This window comes from Macadamia integrifolia, chromosome 13, assembly GCF_013358625.1.
Source record: "Macadamia integrifolia cultivar HAES 741 chromosome 13, SCU_Mint_v3, whole genome shotgun sequence".
Taxonomy (NCBI): domain Eukaryota; kingdom Viridiplantae; phylum Streptophyta; class Magnoliopsida; order Proteales; family Proteaceae; genus Macadamia; species Macadamia integrifolia.
The window spans coordinates 9,626,457-9,647,242 of record NC_056569.1 but is presented as its reverse complement, the minus strand read 5'-3'; the positions used below and the strand labels follow the sequence as shown (position 1 = coordinate 9,647,242).

The 20,786-nt window shown below is 35.9% G+C and overlaps 1 protein-coding gene and 1 long non-coding RNA gene across 3 annotated transcripts; one reads left to right on the top strand and one right to left on the bottom strand.

The window, feature by feature from the left end:
* Positions 1 to 86: 86 nt before the first annotated feature.
* On the bottom strand, positions 87 to 4,306 carry LOC122059889 (transcription factor bHLH144). 2 transcript variants are annotated; one of them, XM_042622939.1, is made up of 5 exons: positions 4,147 to 4,306; positions 3,206 to 3,324; positions 2,809 to 3,002; positions 587 to 1,684; positions 87 to 490 (listed from the first exon to the last, which is right to left on the bottom strand). In XM_042622939.1, exon 4 carries the CDS (start codon positions 1,328 to 1,330, stop codon positions 599 to 601), a length of 732 nt encoding a protein of 243 aa, XP_042478873.1. In that variant the 5' UTR covers positions 1,331 to 1,684; positions 2,809 to 3,002; positions 3,206 to 3,324; positions 4,147 to 4,306; the 3' UTR covers positions 87 to 490; positions 587 to 598. The 2 variants fall into 2 exon arrangements, with proteins under 2 accessions (XP_042478873.1, XP_042478872.1); XM_042622938.1 differs by having other exon boundaries at positions 87 to 1,684; positions 4,147 to 4,305.
* Positions 4,307 to 17,792: 13,486 nt separating this feature from the next.
* On the top strand, positions 17,793 to 20,049 carry LOC122060246. Its single transcript, XR_006134287.1, has 2 exons — positions 17,793 to 18,950; positions 19,720 to 20,049. It is a non-coding gene; the product is annotated as an uncharacterized LOC122060246 (long non-coding RNA).
* The last annotated feature ends 737 nt before the right edge of the window (positions 20,050 to 20,786 follow it).

Sequence of the window (20,786 nt, the reverse complement as noted above, 5' to 3'; positions counted from 1 at the left end):
AACAACTAACACAAAAAGGATATTTAAACAGCGGAGTTGGCTTACAGTCAGTCTACAAAAGCAGCTATGACGAGAGAGTGCAAGCATTTAGTATATAACAGAAACATTATGGCATTAAAAGAGCCAGTAGCAGCCCAAAGTCAGAAAAAGAGAGATGAGATGCTGAAAAGAAAGATGGAAAGAACACATACATATTACATTAACTCCCTCCACCCACCGTACCGTTCCTCCCCCATCAAAGCGATAGAAAAAGTTAAATTCAATCTTCCCATCCCTACCCTTCTTCCCCACCTGTAGAACAACAAATCTCACAGAGGGTCAGTCAGAGAAACTCTTGAAAGTTGAAACTCCACCCCATCCGAGCCCAAACACCAAACTTTCCATTCATAAGCAACACCCCCACCATCAAAAGCATCATAAGCCTTTCCCACATGACCTTATCTCCGGTCATCATCGTCATCCTCCCAACACCTCCTTGCTGTTAAATATACTATAGAGATATAGAAAGTGAAAGGGATAATTGCCTAACTAAAACAGATATTATTCATAATTATAATAGATAAAGGGAGAGTCCACTATCTGTTACCATGGCAGTCTTTCACATCTTCAAATCCCCTATGCCAAGCTTTTCCACTTCCACCTTCAGAGACTTGAGGTACCTAACAGCCTCATCAAGAACAGCAACTGTATTCATCTCATCACCACCTGGTACAATTCCCCGCAGCGCTTTTACCATCTTCTTCATCCTCAGCCGCTTCCTTTCACTGCTGCTGTTGCTGCTGCTGCTGCTGCTGCTGTTGCTGCCAGAGTACAACTTCTGAACAGAAGAAGACATCTTCCGCTTGCTCGGTTTTGAACCATAGTTTGAGCATGAATCCGTGGACTTGCTTCCACAGCTGCCAAGAGTTCGTGCCGTGCTAACCTCGTCCCCATCTTCCTGCTCTTCCTCTTCCAAACTCAACAGTGCATCAATATCCTCTGTGTCCTCTTTGAAGGTAGAAGAGAAGTCTCTGTTCTCCCTCTCCTCGTCATTTTCAATGTCAGTTGCTTCGATATCAAAGCCAGGGCAACTGAATTTGTGGGCGAGTGCAGGATGGAACATGATCCGGCTTCTCTTATCATTCTGGTCAAAGATGATGAAGTTCTTGGGACAGACTTCTAAAGGCTGCAGCTCAACCCCATGAAGGGGTGTTGAATGCTTTGTTGGTGGAGGTACAGTTATACCAAGGGTGGGGGGCGCCATAGATCCATTATGCATACAACTACCACCAACTTGATATGCATGAGGTGTCACCACCTTTTGCTGGTAAATTTGTTGGTCACTCTGCATGAGCGGTTTTTGCTGAACTCTCTAACACAGTAAGGATGGATTTGATTGGTATAGAGATGGCCTTAAGTAGGGAATTACTTGGTTAACAGTGGAACAGATTTTCTAAGGTATCAGGAGGCCTACTGAATGAAAACAGTACGAAGTAGATGATGAAGGGGGTCCTTAAGCTATTGCCATCATTGAACAAGAAAGCTGTCTATCCCAATTTAACAGCCACCATAAACATATACTCCAAATCTTCAACTGCCTCCCAATTAATGACTTTATAAAGCGAAGGGAAGTCACTTTGTGTCTTGGAGCAACGCAATATCTAAACTACGTAACAGGCTTAAGCAACTGGCGGAAATACTCGGCCTGCCACCACAAAGCAAATACATAAATGCTAGGGGTACAAACATTATTGAACTCATCAGCTAAACCAGAGATACGTCCTGAGACTATTCAACATGAAAACAGACATCACTCAGAAATTTTGTATATTATAGAAGCAAATATGTCCGTTGGATCATTGATCAGATATCGTATAGTAAAATCTGTCCAAATATGCTGTATAATGGATGGCTGTGATCTTTTTTTTCAATGAATAATGGCTGTGATTTAATTTGATCATTGTTCTTATATTATTATTGTGGATATTGTAAGCCATTATAGATTGCAAACATAGCATGTTATGTTTGGTAATAATGACCCACCAAAGTCCAGACTCCGCAAACCACCACCCCACACCCCCCCCCCCCCCCCCCAAAAAAAAAAATCATAAGCTCGGCCTGAGGCCATTCTGTGCAATATTGTGAACTGTAAGCTTTGAAACCCAGGTAATAAACAAAAAATTCCATCAAAAAAATCACATTTATTAGCCTGAGAACTGATTTGTTCAAACAAATAGGGGGAATTGTTGTTGTTGTACAATTGTTCCAATTGGGCTTCGTTTATATTCTCAAAATCTGGATTGTAAAGAATGAAACTATTGTGGTCCATTTTAACCTCAAAGAATCTCTGGAAATGTGATATTCCTTATTAATAATCTCCAAAATTATCTTAATTTTCAACCTCCAACTGCTAACTGCACTCATTTCAAAATTTAGGTATTGGAACGTGACTGTCATTCCTATCATCAAATTCCTGGGTCCTTCCGAGGTTACCCTCCAACCAACCACACAGTATATCTGTATATTCTCAATAAAATCATGAACAGAGAAAGCATAGTCTCAGCCACAATAATCTTTATTAAAGGCTTGTATGAATCAGAATACTACTATTAACTTTCACATGCAAATATATTACAACATAGTCCTTCCGTTCCTGAAAAATATTAACATATAACTTAACAAATAAAATAGTTCACTCTCATGGCAATAAAGGAGAGTATATATTTCGATAAAATCAAGATGAATCTCATATAAACCATATAATAATAGGGAGGGGCAATAAATACTCAATACATGTAAATAAATTTAAGTACAAATTTAGGCATTTACCTGACAAACTTGCATCAGTTGGTAATACGCAATAATCCTAACATTCATCGTAATTTTTCCCACTTCCTTCACTGCTCGATATCTCTTCAGGTTAACCACAACGTACATTCTCACTCCTCCAAAACCAGTATATTACCTAGAACCAGGACAATTGAAACGGAAAGAACACCTTCACACAGGGGAAGGATTTTCACCTGCAATCAAGAACCCATAAAACCCATATGGCATCCACGTAGACGAAGAAGAGAGAGAGAGAGAGAGAGAGAGAGAGAGAGAGAGAGAGATCAAACACGAACCACCGAAACAATTTGAGGAGAGGTTGGATTTTTTCTAATCATGTCAGTAAAATCAATTTGAAATTTAGTAAAACATAATATGACTTGGAGAGAGATCTTACCACAGAAGCAACAATTTTACAGAATAACACGGAAGAAAACCACCAAGCGTACGCACTTCCTGTTGTAGTTAACAAAAGAAGACGTCCAAGGCATGCTGATTTATTCTGAAAGATAAACTCTGGCCAAAAAACCAAAAATAAAAGATAAATATATAAAAAATCAACTAAAAATGGAATCACAATGGGCGCAGTTCTTTGAACCTAGAGAAATGAAAAAACCAGTAGAAGATCACTAGAAAAGGATTAAGATAATCAAACAAAAGCGACAACACAGCTATAATTGAAAGGAAACCTTGAAATTGTATGAAACAACAGAGCTTAAGTTTAACCCAAAGAGATGAGAAACCCAAAAAATCAAACAATTAGTAGAAACCAATGTTTTTAGAAAAAGAAAAACACCAATCCATGGGGGGGGGGGGGGGGGAGAGAGAGAGAGAGAGAGAGAGAGAGAGAGAGAGAGAACTGAGGATTACAAACCAGTTTACTACTAGAAACGCAACAGCTCTAAAAAGAAAAGAGATAGCTAATGTGAAACAGGAACAAAACCACAGAAACGATGAAAAAACAGGGAGCAAATGTATTCATTATAGAAAAATCAACCAAGTATGCATCCAACTTCCAGATCAAACACAGATCGCAACTAGACCTAAGAGAATTCTAAAATGCCCCAAAAGCAGGAAGGATTAGGTTTTATACTTCGAATAAAACCGCACTAAGACCCGAAAAATGATGAACAAATTCTACAGTGTTTTATAAAGGAAAGCTACAGAATCAACCATAACCAAATCAACTTGAAGAACTCAAAATGGAGCTCAAATCAGTCAAAAAACACACAAGTTAAGCTAAACATACGAAATTCACAAGAAAAATACACAAAATCCGAACTAAAATCAGAGAAACTCGCTAGAACAACTGAAATACTAGCAGTAACAGAGTCAAACCTTGGTGCGTATTAGAAGATCCCGACACGAATTATCCAAAAACAAAGATCAGATAAAAACTGCAACTCCAAGCTTTTCTCTCAATTTCGGCCGTTCTCGTGCAAACAGCAAAGATCGAAGAATGTGAAAAAACAAGGAAGCTAGCACAGAGATCGAAAGAAGGAAATAAAGCTTTAAAGACAGAGAGGGACTTCTGAAAGAGAGAGGAATTCGGTTTAACCCGATGTTCGGGTCAATATCTAACCACGGTTAGCTATTCGGGTATCGGGATGTTCGCCCACCACAAGTCCACAAGACACAAAGGAGTCAAACCCGGAGATCTCCCACCGTCGGATGAAAGCCTCGGAAATGCTTTCCGTGTATCGCGCTTGAAAGATGAGATGTCGATCGTTGGATCTAGCGCGCGTGATAGAAGAGTGGGGCTCACGAGTTGGTCTGACACGTGGAAGTTTCGTATTGGTTTTAGTGGTTGCTTCTGTCGGGGTGGGGGTTAAGTACTCTTTTTTTTTTTTTTTTGACTCTTCACCTGCCTCGAATATATTTTCGCCACGCCCCAAAGCCCACACCTCCCCACTTCCCTTGTAGGATTTGGTTAGCCTTTGTTTTATACTGTTGGGGACTAAGAGTGGACCCCACCCTATAACCTACATAGATCAATCTACTCGTTGACTCTTTCATAGCTTTCAAAATATTAGACGGTCGAGATTGACTGTGTTCCACTGATGTGGGACCCTCCCCATCTGGCTCGATTAACGATCTCCCACAATAGTTGACTTCTAGACTTTCGAGTTTCAAAACCGTACGGTGCACATCCCCCGGCTCAGACACGGGCCGGGGCCGTCCGATCATCACAGCCACGTGATTAGCTTTGAAATCTCTTAGATCAGTTATCAACGGTGGAGAGATAGAGGAAAGTTAGACTATTAACATGGCTCGTGAGTAGTGGAATGATAAAACTTGCTTTAACTTAAGGACCTTAACTTCCTCGTTTTGTAAAAGAAGATAAGAGAATAGAATAGAATAGAATATTTTGGCTAATCAAATCAATAAATAAGGCTTCTTTTTCAACTCTTGGCTTTGAAAAAAAGCAACTCTCACTCTCTAGACGGGTTTTGCGCGTGCCAAAAGCACCATGAGGCATGCGCGCCCACCCATCTATGGTGGCCCCCACATATCAACGCTGACGGTTATAATCTTTTTTGACTCTGATGAACGACGGAGATCGTCAATCGATCGGGTTTGGTTTGGGTTTAAAAATCCGGGTTGAATCGACTTCCATGTGAAAAAGGTAAAACCGGAACCAAATCAGTAAGAAGATTTCAGTTTTTATTCAATTCTGATTTTGGTTCAGTTTCTTGAATCGGGTTGGCTTTGGTTTGAGTTTGATTTGTCATGTAACACCATGTAAAAAACTGATTTTTTATTGATTTGGTTTTGATTTTGATATGGGATTTAAACTGATTTTAGATTATTCATTTCAGTCTAGGCTATATCCCTTATTTTTTTTTTTTTTTTTTTTGTAGGAAACTAGGCTATATTCGTTCGAACCATAGTAAGTTTAGGAACGACAATGATGCATGAATGGATATGTATGGCAATTGAACAGGCCAGATGGCAATAATACTTTTCAAAAATCCTACATAATAAAATGTGTATGGACTATAGCAATGATAGTGTACATATATAATACTGTCACTTTGTAAGAAAAAATAAGAATATATATTTACCGTGAAACATATACATGTACTTAACATTTTACGTAAAAAACAATTTAAAAGACCATCTTTATGATTAGTTGAACTAAATATTAGGGCAAAGAAGCATATAAAGAGTATTTCTACATCCCTTTTTAGGCTTGGATTTGATTGAAAATGAATTTTGGGCTTCGATTTTTTATTTACTTTATTTTAAAATAAAAATACTATTAAAATCAATATACGAAAAAAAAAAAATTCACTTAATGAGCGCTTATTTTTTCATATCCAAAATTTTAGACATAAAAATATGGATTCGACAATTAAACGTTTAGGTACGACAAAAATATGATTCCGTTTTGCACCCCTAATATGGGTCCACTTTCATCACAAGCCGTTCTTTAACAACAGAACGTTGTTAAAGAACCGTAGATTTGACATATGTTGGGCCGATGGACCCACAACAGCACTGAGGATGAGAGAATCAGCATCCGAACTCATGGAAGCGTGGAAAGGGCAAACCAACGTCGTAAAAGGCAGGGAGGCATTTTGCTTTTTGGTTGTGTGGTAACGCACAATTTGAGAGAGTGGAGATAGCAATGTGAGGGACAGTGAAAGAACACACGATTTTACGTGGAAGGGGGTTGTCACGTGAGTGACAGTGACGTTTAAAAACAACCCTTTAAGTGGGATGAAGAGGTCTAAAGCTAAAGAAGCTTCTTCCACCACACTAGTGTTTTTTAACTTAAGTACTTTACAAGCTAAGGGCTTTATATCTCTTGCTATATATATATAACCAAAATGGGGATCATTTGTGATTGAACCCTATTGTTTTTGCCTTTTTCTCTTTAAAGGTAAGCTTCATATGTGGGAAGTTAACAAACTGAGGAAAGAGTGGGTATTGGGTAAATATTATATGGTTGATTTTAGAGTTTTCTTCTTCTCTCATTTGTTAATGTTATCACATGGTAGGATTTGAGTTATGTGATTCATGATGTGATGAGAGTGGTTGTGTTTGATGATAATGTGAGATATCTTTTACTATGCAAAGATTTAAAAAAGTTTGGATGTTGTCATGGTAAGTTCAAGGTAGTTACCTTTGTCTACATATAGCCAAAAGGGGTCCTTCTCTCTTTATCTATTGTGAATTGTCTTATGCCCTTTTTCCTTTCCATTACGCAAGATGCCCTTAATGTATAGGTTGACAAATGGTTGATGTTTTATTCTTTTTGGATGGCATCTCTCTCTCTCCTCTCATTTTTGTTTGATCATGCCAAGTGAAAACAAGTGTAGAGCATTTGATATTTATACCTTTGTATGTCTCATTTTTCTTTATATTATTTCTCTTTTTCAAATTTATCATAATACCCTTTGTCATAATTTTTCTTTTTTGTTGATTCCTAATGAATTGTTCAATGGGATTATATCACGTACACACTAGAGGGTAGAGGGAATGATAGGGAGAGGGAGGACGAAACACACCCATATGACAGGAGTTGATCCACTGACCTCCTGACGCCTACTCTTCTAGCAGAAAGCGACAAGCCAATGTAGTAGGCACTGGATTCACTCCTTTGTCTTAATGTTGTTAAACCAATAATATGATAAATATTTCTTAAGCCATTTGTTGATGAAGCCTTTATATGACATCCAGATATTTCTCCATGTGGAGAGTTGGTTTGGCTAGTCCAACTTGTTCAAGAGAAATCATAACCGGAAATTACTGGTCATATGCAAAAAAAAAAATCAGTTTTTGAAGATTAGCTCACCATTTGTGAGCTTGTATTTCCATTTATCACAATTTCAGGTATTGCATTTTCAACCTTACAATATATGTATCATATGAAATAATTCATCTTGTTGAAATTTACCTTGATTAGAATATGAGATAGATTTAAAACAGGGTCCTTCTAGGCTTCAATACGCCTAGTTAAGTATATGGGTTAGTACAAGTGATAGAGGATCAGACAAACATCTCATATTGATACAATTTTAGCTTAAAATGAGTAGAGAAAGTAGCTAAAATTATAAACAATACAATCCCTTTTTATTTTATATTCATTTCCATTTGATGGTATTTTGGTAATTTTACGAAAACTTTGATTCAAAGTTTAACAACTTTTTATGTTAACTTTAGACTAAAAGTTGGGCATTAGATGTATGTGGGATCCTCTATCACATGGACTAGTCTACAGCCATGTGGTAAATAGTGAAACATTATACTTCACTAGGCATATTAGCGAAAAGAAATCCCATTTAATATTTATAAAATTTTGATAGCCTACTAAACTCCATGTGGTGAATGCTTGCAAATATTTCTCTCTCTCTCTCTCTCTCTATATATATATAAATAAAGGGAATCCACTTTGATAGTGGGAAAACAATAATATCAATGAGAACAACTATGAATATTCTCTATTGTTAAATTAATTAATTTACTTATTTCGTTATCTTGGTTTCCTATGTTTAAATTTACTTGTTTTTTCATGTCTTCCTTGTAATCGGAAGGGAGTTATGATATTTAGTGTATGATCATGGTGGGTCTATCTCTTCAAAGAAAGCAACAAATGTATGAAAATGCTATATACCAGGAATAGCAACAAACTCTCTCTCTCTCTCTCTCTCTCTCTCTCTCTCTCTCTCTCTCTCTCTCTCGTGCCCCCCCCCCCCTCCCCACAAAAAATATTTATATGTTTCTATTCTTAGATTTGAGAATGCTATATACCAGGGATTTAGAGTTCTAATTGCCAAGGTGAAGAAAATGTACCTTTATTAGTAACCGATATATTGTATGCTCATATATTTCTAATGTTAAATACCACAAATATATTTTATAAATTAGTGAATGAAAGTTATTCTTCTTATTATCATTTGTTAAAACAATAGTTAGATAATTATTAGGACTTAAACAAACCAATATTTTATGGGAAGTGATATACCTTTTTTCATTGAGAAAATATATGTACCTAGATATGAAAGATAAGTAATTATATGGAATCATAAGAATAAAATATTTTATGTTTTAAATTTATCATGTCCCTAAACAATGATTCTCAATCTGTTTAGATGTGATATAATACCTAATTTATGGTACATATTTTCAATATTTTTACAAACTAAACTATCATGAAGTTAGTTAAGGACAATTATACTTTTTTTTCTCATCACTCACCTAAATATAGAGTTAATTGATGATTCTAACTCAAACATGCATGCAATTTGTTAGAAAATGACTCACAAACACAAAGTTTTATGTCATGTAATGTAAAGCTAGTTCACTAGAATCCTTTCGCATTCAAAATTTAGTTTTAAGAAAACCTCAATGATGTTCATCAAGGTTTTATGCAAAATATTTTTCATATTTTATTTTAAACAAATAGAGTAACAATATGTTTGGCCTTCCCTATTAGATCCCAATAAATTTATTTTACTTTAGAGATCAGATAAGCTCACAAGAATTAAGTATTCTTATCCAACAGTTCAAGTGTTGGCCATGTTCATACATGGTTATGTATGAAACCTTTCACCATAATAATAAAGGAAAAGGAGAAGAAGAAGGTGAATTGAAGGAGATGGGGGAATGGGTAGGGGAAGGAGGAGAAGAAGAATTTGCTTCTAATTTTTTCATTACCCTTCAATGCCCACAATTGAGTAGGTATTATCAAAGGAACTTTGTTCTAATGTTTGAGAGGCCTAGCAATGATGGAAATAAGATGTCTCAACTGCATAATGGTTTGAGTGCATAGTATTATAACTTTTAGTCTTGTCATTCCAAAGTTCATATTCCCATGTGTGATAAAGTTCTTCCAACTCAGTCAGTTCATGTCTTTCAACTTGATCTATATTAGTCAATGGCTTCCTTTGGACAGCAAAACATGGACAAGATGGATTTAGGTATTTCAAAAACAACGGAGGTAGAGGGGTGGGGTTTTCTACCCAAGTTTGAGGGCTAAGCTCTCCCTCCAAAGTCCAAAGTGTCTTAATGTTTACTTGCATGTGATGTAGGGACCTACCATAAACATATCATGCTCTCTTTCTCATGTCCAAAGCATTTGATATAGGAGCTTTTGTGTTACCCCCACAGAACCTTTTGAATCTTACTTCTTTTTCCTAAGCTCCTATTGCTTCTGCCTTGATACAATGGAGTCCGATTCATTTATATATATTTGCACGCTGCACATACGGTGCTTGTTCGATACCTGTCTTATTTCTTAACATAAATACCTTTTTGTCTTGCAGATATGTCAAGCAAGCATCACTCCGAGCTCTTGACAATGCCCTAGCAAAATTTCTTTCTGAATCATCCACTTGAGATGAACTCCATCATCATCTAATCTCTTTAAATTTAGTCTCTTTCTTCATCACCCTTCTCCCCCATCATCTTCAAAGAACTTTACAGCTCTTACTATTTTTTCACACTTTGATGATGCTTTTACATTGGTCACCCCCACCCCTCCCCCCACCCCCCCACCCCCCCCGAAAAAAAAAAAAAAAAAAAAAAAATTTACATGCTTTCTTGCTCTTGGTGGCAAGTAAATCATTCAAAGGCTTGTTCTAATATTATTTATTTTTACTAATAAAAAAAAAATGTATTACCACATATATATATATATATATATATATTAGTATTTGCTTGTTTGTGCTTATCCTTATTTGTTAATTTGACGGGTTCTACACCAAAGGAAATGCTACATGAATAGGCTATAGCTACATTTTGCAGGCTAGAGGTCAAGAAGTATTATTGGATGGTTATTGTAGGTAGTAGCCTAGTAGTGTAACCTAACAATACAATTGTGGTAAGTTCAATTGGCTGCACAAATTGGATCAGCAACAAGTAAATGCTTTTGGAGATTCTTCCCACTTACAATTGTATACATTTTTAGTGGATCTTTATGCAAATGACTGGCTCATTCTTCAGAAGATTCAAGTGGATAAGTCCTTTATAGGTAAAAATAAATAAATAAATAAATATTTGTTCTAGTGATCTGTCTTGATTTTCTATACATAAATGTATTGTAATTGTTTGCCATTCGGATTTGATATTTTGCAAATGACAGAGAATGTGTATTTAATTTATTAAATATGTTAGAAAAGGTTCAATCAATAAGCTACGTTAAATAAAGGTCTCATTGATTTTATGAAAATGATAAATGTATGAGGGGAATATTATTTGATATGTGTGTCCATCAAGCCTTTTTTTATGCAAATTAATCGACATCATCATTTTATACGTGATGTATTGTTCTAAGGTTGTATATTAAAGTATGTACCTGTGTCAAGACACATTAAGTGCGAAAAGACTGTACCACCCACACTGAAGATGCTCGTGCATGTCTTCTCATTGGCCATGGGTGCTGGTGTGTACATGCATTATCATATAGTGTTCTCTCACCCTTGAAGTATTTACAACTAGGGACAAAATTGAACTATTGTTTATAAGATTGTCACGTTGAATATTTCTTGGAATGTGATTCAAGAATATAGATGTGAATATTATATTGTACGTGTGTTTAACATGATCTAAGTGAGAATATTGTATGATCACCATCAGTTGTTTATGCAACAAGGCTCTTTGGAGTTATTTTTTGTCCCCATACCTAAGATATCCCTACCATTACAAGTATACTTTGTGCGTCTTAGTGTGCTAATGATTGAGGCTTATATTGCCTATATATTGATAGGTCAGATTCATAATGAGTATCTATAAGTAGAGAAGATGCTCAATAGTGAATTCACTTCCCGATTAGAGAGAATATCCTAAGAAAATATTACAAACAATAATTGGATGAAATGTAATAGCTTGTAGCAATTTTATACATTGTTTGCCAATGTATTTAAGTATTATCATTATTAAATAACTATGTTTCAAAAATGTTATGGTTTATGTCCAATCGATAGTCGAGATTTTCCATACTAGTTTCTTCAATGGAATAGAGTTTTCAATGATTGTATTTTCCATCCAAAAATCCATTGTTCGATGTTGTTAAAGTACAAGGACTTAGATGTATTAATTTTTATCACTCAGAGGTGTACGTGTTATGTCCAACTTGGTTGGCACTCTCATTATGAGAGAGCGTTAGGTGACATTAAATAAATATGTAGCTTGGGAGGAAAGCGACGCACACACTCAACTAATAGTCAACAATTTTAGGGTTTTAGAATCCCTAAAAATCATGCGGTAGTCTTTTTCTTTCTTCTTTTAATTCTCTCTCTTCTCTTTAAGTTTGAGAACAAGGGTTTGTGAAACCTTAATTCGGGGAAACATTTCCACTATATTGATCTTTATTGGTCTTGAAGAGTAGCCACTTCAAGTGTTGCGATCCTTGGAAGAACCTACACTTGTGGGTTTTGAGGTAACTCTAGGCATTGCATATATTTGATCAAACCTATATATCATGATGCATGTTTAGTCGGTGTTGCTTGATGGATTTGAGAAGCAAAATGTGATTTTACTAGTAACTTCAGACATTTTTCAATTTGCAAAATATGAGAGCTTAAAACATGATAAATGAATATCTCTAAGTTATGTTTCTATCCATTTAGGAATTATATCAATCCTATGTTGGGTGAGAGAATTATGACGTTCTTTAGGCACAACATTTATGCTTTAGAGAAAACCTACTGACTTGGCCTAATCAAACCTAATCAAGGGTCATTTTTTTGTTTTTTGTTTTTTGTTTTTGTTTGGGAAGAAAAAAGCTTCCTAGTAATGTAACCTTGCACCAACGATGAGGCCAATGAGAAGGCACATAGGGGCATCAACAGGTGGTGAGTATTTTGTATTTCACAGAGGCAAGACATTGATTGTGCCCCTTATGTGTTTGGGTAGAGGGCCATGCGACTTGGTAATATTCTTTTCTCTTTTAATGTAATAAAAATAATATATTTTTCTTAGTTATCACATATGAGAGAGAGAGAGAGTCAAATTAGAATTAAAATTTTGATGACTTGCAAGAAAGAATTTATTTCCAACTATGCGTTTATTAATTATTGCATTTATTGATTTATTTACTCAACAATTGAGTACTCATGTATGTATTTTGAAAAATGATTAGACTCGCCTAGTTTATGATGACTAAGGTAAAATGATGGAGTCTTATTTAACTCAAATGATCCATGACTAAGTCTTGTAATTGTTTACCTTGGCAGAGTCTACACTTGGGCGAATTTACATGACTCTTGGCCAAGCTTTCTAATATTTTGACTCAACTCGGGTAACTCGCCCAAGACAAAATCTGGTTTCCCAACCATGCTTATATCCTCTTAAAAAAAATAATAATAATAATTGCCCCGAATGTCTATGTTGTTAACTTAACGAGAGAGCTTTTATTTTCTATGGGAGAAAGAAGCACCCTCAAATGACAAATATATTGCCATTACTACTCTTCATATAGCATGAATTTACAAAATATCATCCCCATATTATTGCACCCATTCCACCATCATCATGACCCATGGTGAAGGTCTGCTTCCTTTGCAGTGGCGGAAGCAAAACTATATATTCCACTAAGTTAATAATAGTAACATTTATCAAGGTTTGGGAAATTTGAAAATTTCATAGATTGTTACATTTATCAATGGTAGGCATGGATTATTAATGTTATAAAGGATACCTTATCTCATCAATCAAGTTACAATCTAATAGAATATTTGAGAAGATCTAAAATTTGGTTCAAATTTTATCAAATTATGAAAAAAAAAAAAGTACCATTAAGCTCTTATATATAGTAGTTGAGCTTAATGGCATCTTCATAATAAGTATTCATCACATTGCATATGATTTTAATTATGTATACCAAAAATACGGATTTTGATTTTAAATTCAATCAATAAGATGGTTGAAGAAGGGTCCTTTATCACATGGACCCAAGTATGAATTGTGACATTTTATACCGTAGGAAACTCTGATTATGGACCTGCTAGAGTTATGTTAAGATATGTCTTTCAAATTTACTGCTGCGAGTTGCTATTCTCCACAATTTTTTTGCTATAAATGCACCTATTGGAGCAATATACGTAATAGATACAACACCACTTCAAAGTGGGCCCCATGTCCGATAGAAAACGTGAGGCCCACCTTGACTATGACTAGCTTCTTGATGTAGTCTTGTGATAAATAATAATAGGATGGTTAAAGTTTTCTTCAATGGTCTATTAAAAGCTTCACTTAATAATCTAAATATCTACCACATGGTAGCTTTATTGGAAAGAGCATAAGTGTAGGTTCAAAGAATCATTTTTCTTAATATATATAATTTAAAATCCATTCTATGGTTGATAGAGTCTTATTACCTCCCACTTGTTCTTTATATTTTGAACAGACTGATATTTATCAAAAAATAGAAAAAAAAAAAAGAGTTTATAAACAAGCCTATCATAATTTATATTGCTAGTAATTCTCAAATATAAGAGTAATAGAACTTCAATACGTGGTGAACTCTATACTCTATACATGAGATGAATTACAAATTTTGATTTCTTTGAAACATCTCAGAGCATGAATGAGATCTTCAGAAAAAAAAAAAGAAAATTTCAATATATTTTGAGTAGAATGTGAATGAATATTTGGTTCATGTTTTGTTGAACTTTGGGTTGCATTTGATATGTATTCTTGAAATATATTTTTACGTCGATAATGCAAATGGATTCCAATAAATCATACCAACCATACCCTTAATGTGTCCACCAATATTTTAAACATCTGGACCCACTAGTTATTTAAAATATGTTTAATATCTCATCTTCTCGATCAACTTCAACATTTTGAGGGTCACATATACTCCACCCTTGAAAGTCTCAACTCTAAATTAGGGTTAAAGAGAATGAACTATACATTTATAATTTGAAAGTGTTTGAAATCATATAATGAACTTCTTAAAAGTAAAACTACGTTGCATGCATTATCGACCTAAAGGGCATTCTAAAAATTCATTCCAAACGCAGCCTTGATGTGGGAAGGAATTTGTAGACTTTGGAATAGAGTATGAGGAAAGGTTGAGCAGCAAGAGATACAAAATGGCTCCCAAAAACATGCAACCATAGAAGACCATACAACCCTTCTCATACAAAGTACAAAACACAGGAAAAGTGAAAATGAATCTAACCTTCTTACATGCATGGACTGTGTGTAAGTAAAAGATAGAAAGACTTTGCCTTTGGGTTAGTAAAAAGTTTTCTTATTACCCAAACAGATACTAGTGTAACTGGATTGCCATGATCAATACCAGTTTACCAGAAAATTCTGGAAAATAGATCAAACAGTTTGGTGAAAGTCAACAGAAACAGTGACTTTTCACAGAATAGCTTGAGTGACCATGATCTCTCACTTCTCAATTCTCACTCAATAGTGAAATCCAAAACAGATTACTAGAGCCACCCACATGCACTCATTTAAGGCTCTGTACAGAGTTCCCAACTCCTTTGTCTACTTCCAATGCCCAAAATTATTGCTTTAGAAGGGACAAAAATTGTCCTATGCCCTCTGTCCTATTCCCCTAAATCTTGCCTCCTCTTTTTTATTCTTTAACCCGGTCTGAGTTTGGGTTTGTGACCAAACACCGACCAGATGAGTGTTGTAATCCGACAGTCATTGAAAGGGGGGTGAATCAGTGAGTTCAATTCTGATCCCCAAAAACCTGTCTGATGTCTGACGAAGAAAAACCTGATATACCTGTCCCTATTTGCACATAGTCGTATGCACACTCAGTCTCTCATAGGCACTTCCAAGTATGCACACACATTCCACATTCCACGTACTTCAATATAAAATGCAAACAACAAGCACCCACAACACAGGGTTTTTACGAGGTTCGGCAATTTACCTACATCCCCGGAATAGTGCCTGTAAAGGCTTCGTACCTACTCAATACACTACTTTTGACTGCACCCATAGTCGGGAGCACCCACACCCAATTTTCTCAAGCCGAAGCTGAGATGGCACTAGTAGTGCCGATACAATGTGTAGCACCCACTCCCGATGCTTAGCACCCACTAAGCACACAATAAATAATACAATTAAATTGAGCTTATATCAATGCCCTACAGTCAAGCTCTGCCTAACATATGCATCTACAACTAGCTAACATGCTTACAGTTCATCCACAACTAACCTAGCATGTATACATTCATCCACAACTAATCCTAACATACATACATACATGTAATGTAAAATCAAAGGTTAGAGAATCTCACAACCGATTGCCTGGGATGACTGGAAACTTGTACTGACAAGTTTGGTGCTCACACCTTCTCTCTCCTTGGCTTCTTGCTCTTCCAAGCAAACACATCCTTGCTTTCTTCTCTTCTTCCTTGGCTTTGAGTTAATGTACCATTAACACACTTCAACCACCTCTTTTACCTCCTTTAATGGCCTAAGAACATTTATCATCAAGAATGTATGTTCATTCAAGGACCAACAAAGAGGGGAAGCTTCTCCTACCAAAACCGTAGCCTTCTTTCACTCAAAATCCATTTTTCTTGCTTCCATGGTGTAGGGCTTGAAAAAACGAAGAAGCTGCAACTTGGTTCACCCAAATCCGACTTAAAATGAGGGAGATATGACCTTTTGAAGTTGGAGCAATGAGATAGCCTGAAATGGAATCTTCGTACGGGTGGCGTAGGCTACACCGGCGGCGCGCGCAACATGGGCGAAATCTGACCGTAGATCTCATATAAAAGATCTTATAATCCAAGCCGTCCGATTAAACCAACGGACAATAGATCCAAACCGTTAGATTTGAATCTCGATGACGTCATCATGACGTAGGCGCTGACATCTTCAGAAGTGTTGTCGATCTATGATTGGTTACTTTTTCCAGATTTTAAGGGAGCTTGTCTCCCACTCACAAAAGTGAAAATGCATATTGACTATTGGATCCGAATCTTCCATGATGGCTTTAATCAGATTTCATGAGATCATTAAGATCGGAATCCTTTTTGTACCTTCTATACACGCGCGAAACACAATAACATACCTTGATATATTGTAGCGCCAGTGCATCAAGAATTATGCATCTAACCAATCAAATCCCACGCGCAAGCATCTATCTCGTCCATATCACACCAAAATCTCAACAGCCTTTGGATGGGCATCAAGCCTACGTGGTCGAATCTTGACCATCCATTTCACTTCCCTTTACTCCTCTTTATTACAATCAAGCCCCTGCCTCCATATGTTTCAGTGCTTAAAGACCCCTTGCAACTCAAACCTTTAAAATATTTAAATTATACAAAAGCCCTTCGAATTTCAAAAATAAATTCCGAAAAATCCACCCAACACCAAGAGCAACTGATGGATTTTCGGTTTGGATTTTCGAACCGACTTTACGAAAACATTTATAACTTTTTCATATGATATCCGATCGAGATGAAACGAAGTGCGTTGGAATCGTAACTGGATGCTCTACGACTTTTCAGAAGACTCAATCATCTGAATCATCCATATAAAATACCAAAATGCCACTATACCTTTCCAATGACGTATCTTTCTCATACAGAATCGGAAACGTGATGAAATCAGAACCGTTGGAAAGATTGTATTTTTGTCGTATTATTACATAGAGAACACTTCCTTTAAAAAATTCATCTTCAATGCTGAAACTGCCCTCGACTGCCACAAATGCTGTAACTTCTTCATACGGTATCGGAATGCAACAAAATCAGATGCACTGGACTAGATAAATTACAATCTATATTTCTTATGAAGAAATGATCTTCCAAAAATGTCATTTTCACTGCCGAAAATGTCCCCGATCGTAAATAGGCCAATTTTACCAGTTTTGACCCAGAAACCCGCACCACCTATTAATGATGTATTAAACCACTCCATGCATACCAAGCTGCTCTGTTATCTCATCGGTGACACTGGACACTGCCATGTCATCATTTTCATCCACGTCACCCAAACTGGCCACGTCATCACCACCACATGGCCGAGTTGCCAACAAGGACAACCATAAAATAACATAATAGACCCTCAAAAGGTCTTACAGATGAGACTCCAGTTGTAGGCAGCAGAGGAGATTGATTGGCTTCAGGAGAGGAGTGTTCTTGCCAGTAGATACTCAATGAACAGGTCTGATTTCTATTGTATTAATATTAGCAGTAATAGTGAACAGAAATAGGCAAGCGACTTCTGTAAATAAGAAGAAATATAAAAGGAAAAGTGGGGGAGGGGAGGAGTGGCTATCTCGGCCCGGACTTCTCACCCACAACTATCCTAGCTGCTCTAAGCAATTGATTGTAAATCTTCTTTATTCAAATCTAAAACTATGAGTACTTGAACATCATAACTAGACGCTAGTTTTCAAATAGGACTCATAATATGATTAAGACTATAACTCCAACATGGAGTAGGTAAGTAGCTAGTCATTCACTAATAGGAAAAACTAAACTGACTAAAACTGAAATAACAAAGGAAATAGACTCAAAATAGGAGTCTAATGAAGCTAAAGAATTAAATCCCATTTCCTATTTTTTATCGATATTTTAGGCCCATTAAAATGGCCAATTACAAAGAAAACCTATGGGATCAAAGGCCCAACACATACATAACCCAACCCAAAGCTTATTTGTAATAAAATAAGCCCAATAAGTGACTTATCTACATCAGAACGCTAGACTACCCGGGTTCTTTTCCCTTTAATTATTAAACATCATTTGTTCCAATTTCCTCAATGAGTTGCCTATTATTAAGTGCTTAGTTTAGGTAAGTTATGCTTTATTTAAAAAAAAAAAAAAGGCCATTTTCTGAACTAAATTAGTTATATAACATTGTTTTGATGAATTTGAATTTCAATAGTTTGACTGAATTCCTCCATGTGAGGTTTTACAGATATTATAATTGAATTCTTTTTAATTTACTGAGGTGTAAATCTAGAATCATAGATGTCATGGCGTCTAGGCAACCCAAGACATTAGAGGGGGCCTAGACGTCAAGGCTAGACCAACAAGGTACCTAGGAGGCACCTTGACATAGAATTGTTATGATCTAATAAGATTGGTGCTTCCAATCCTATGCAGTTTGTTATTGTCTCTTTATCTGGCTGGGGCTTACTTATCTATGGAGGCTACAAGTTCTTCACCGGAGGCAAGAAAGACAAGAAGGATGAGGTAATTGTTTGTTCTTCAAAACCAGGAATTTTAGTAGTTGTCATTAAGATCTCACTTTCTCATCAGATATGACCAATGCTTGCTCATTATTGTGCATAACAATTTAATACAGAATATTTTTCCCTGTCGTTAGGAGAAATGGTTGCCAATGCAAAGGGAGTTGCCAACAATCAATGGTTGTTGGGATGTTGTTGGAAGCTTCTATATAAATTTTCATTCTCATGTTATAGATAGTATTTATTCCTTGATTTTTAGTGACATTTTTTTAGTCAAGATACCATGCTTCCTCATGCCACCCATGTTGCAGGTGTGCATGATGTGTAGTGGCCTTTGTATAGTACTTGGTACCCATCTCAACTAGTCAGATCTTGGCCAAAAATGACCAAAGCTGCTTCAAATCTAGTGTTTTTTTTTTTTTTCCTGTGATTAATTTTTAATAATTGGTTTTGTTTCGGAGGCACTTCCCCTTCTTGTTTGTGGATGAAATATCATCAGTGAAATGTGTTGGGGTCTTCTATCCCAAGGAGCCACAAAGTCTCTGATATGGCAGGGTATGATGATGGAAAACAATTCTCCCTTCCTGCATGATTTAAGAGACAACAACAGCAACAACATCCAAAACCTTACCCAACTTAATGGGGTCGGCTACATGGACTTTAGCAGTCTGGACTTTTGTACTATTGAAATCATGGATGTTGGATGAACCACAAGGTCGAATGCTTAGTGTTCTCTTTCTACTACCTAACTTTTCTTCTCGTTTCTCTTGTAGAAAGCGGTGGAAACATCACACTAGAACAGTTTGGGAGCTTTTCTTGCAATGTCTATGATGCCTGGTTGCACCTGGAAATAAAGTGTTAGCTAGTACTGCACCATCTTTAGGGAGAGGGTATTTTCTTAGATGTGAGACAATCCAGATTTGGGCAGTTATTGTACATGACTAGGGTGATGATAATGGTGGTGGGTCATAAGAAGCCCACTTACTTTTGTGTGTCTATTCATTTGGTTTTAGTTGCTAAAGTAATGAATATTGGGCTTTGTTGTTAAAACAAAAACAATGACTGAAATGAATGAATTATTGTGTGGGTATAATTCAGGAAAATTTAAACCAAATGGAATGAATTATATTGCTTATGAAAATTAGCTTTTAGTGATAAAAAATGGAAATAAACGAATCCATATTTATGTTGCCCTAGAAGATTTTTAATAAGAACAGATAATGAAGCTATTTGAGATTTTCTTAAATCTGAAAAGAAATCTAGGATAGACAAAATTTTTTCATATCCTAGAAGAGTTAGAAGGTATAATTTTATTTGTCTATAATTATTTAACATTGAGCATGTTGTTAAAGGTATCAATAATTTTCTATTTGATTATCTAAGCAGGAATCCAGGACAGACAAATTTTTTTCATATCCAAGGAAGATGGTTGGATTACATCGAAGAAGTCTTCTAGACAAGAAGGTACGTAATCGACACAGCAATATCCTAGAAAGGGAGAAGTTGTCATTTAAAAATAAACAAAAAATCCTTAGCAAAGGAATGATTCAAAAGATGTTTCAAGATAGTCATAGCCAAGAAAATGACCAGTTATCATATCGCCATATTCTTAAAATCCAAATGATTTGGGATTAGAGTCTTGGTCTTCTCAAAAGATCTAAAAAAATCTATACAAGTTTCAGGACTTTTAAAATCCAAATGTTGCAGAAGAATATTATAAATTAAGAAATTAATGGAGCATGAAAGGCATATGTAATTGAGAAGAAAATGCTTTCCAAGAAACATATGGAAAGATTAGCAAATATGCTAGTCCAGCAAGATGCGAAACAAAGACGATTCA

Coding starts and splice junctions, on each gene's coding strand:
- LOC122059889 (XM_042622939.1), bottom strand. CDS start 1,330: ATGCAGAGTGACCAACAAATTTACCAGCAAAAGGTGGTGACACCTCAT.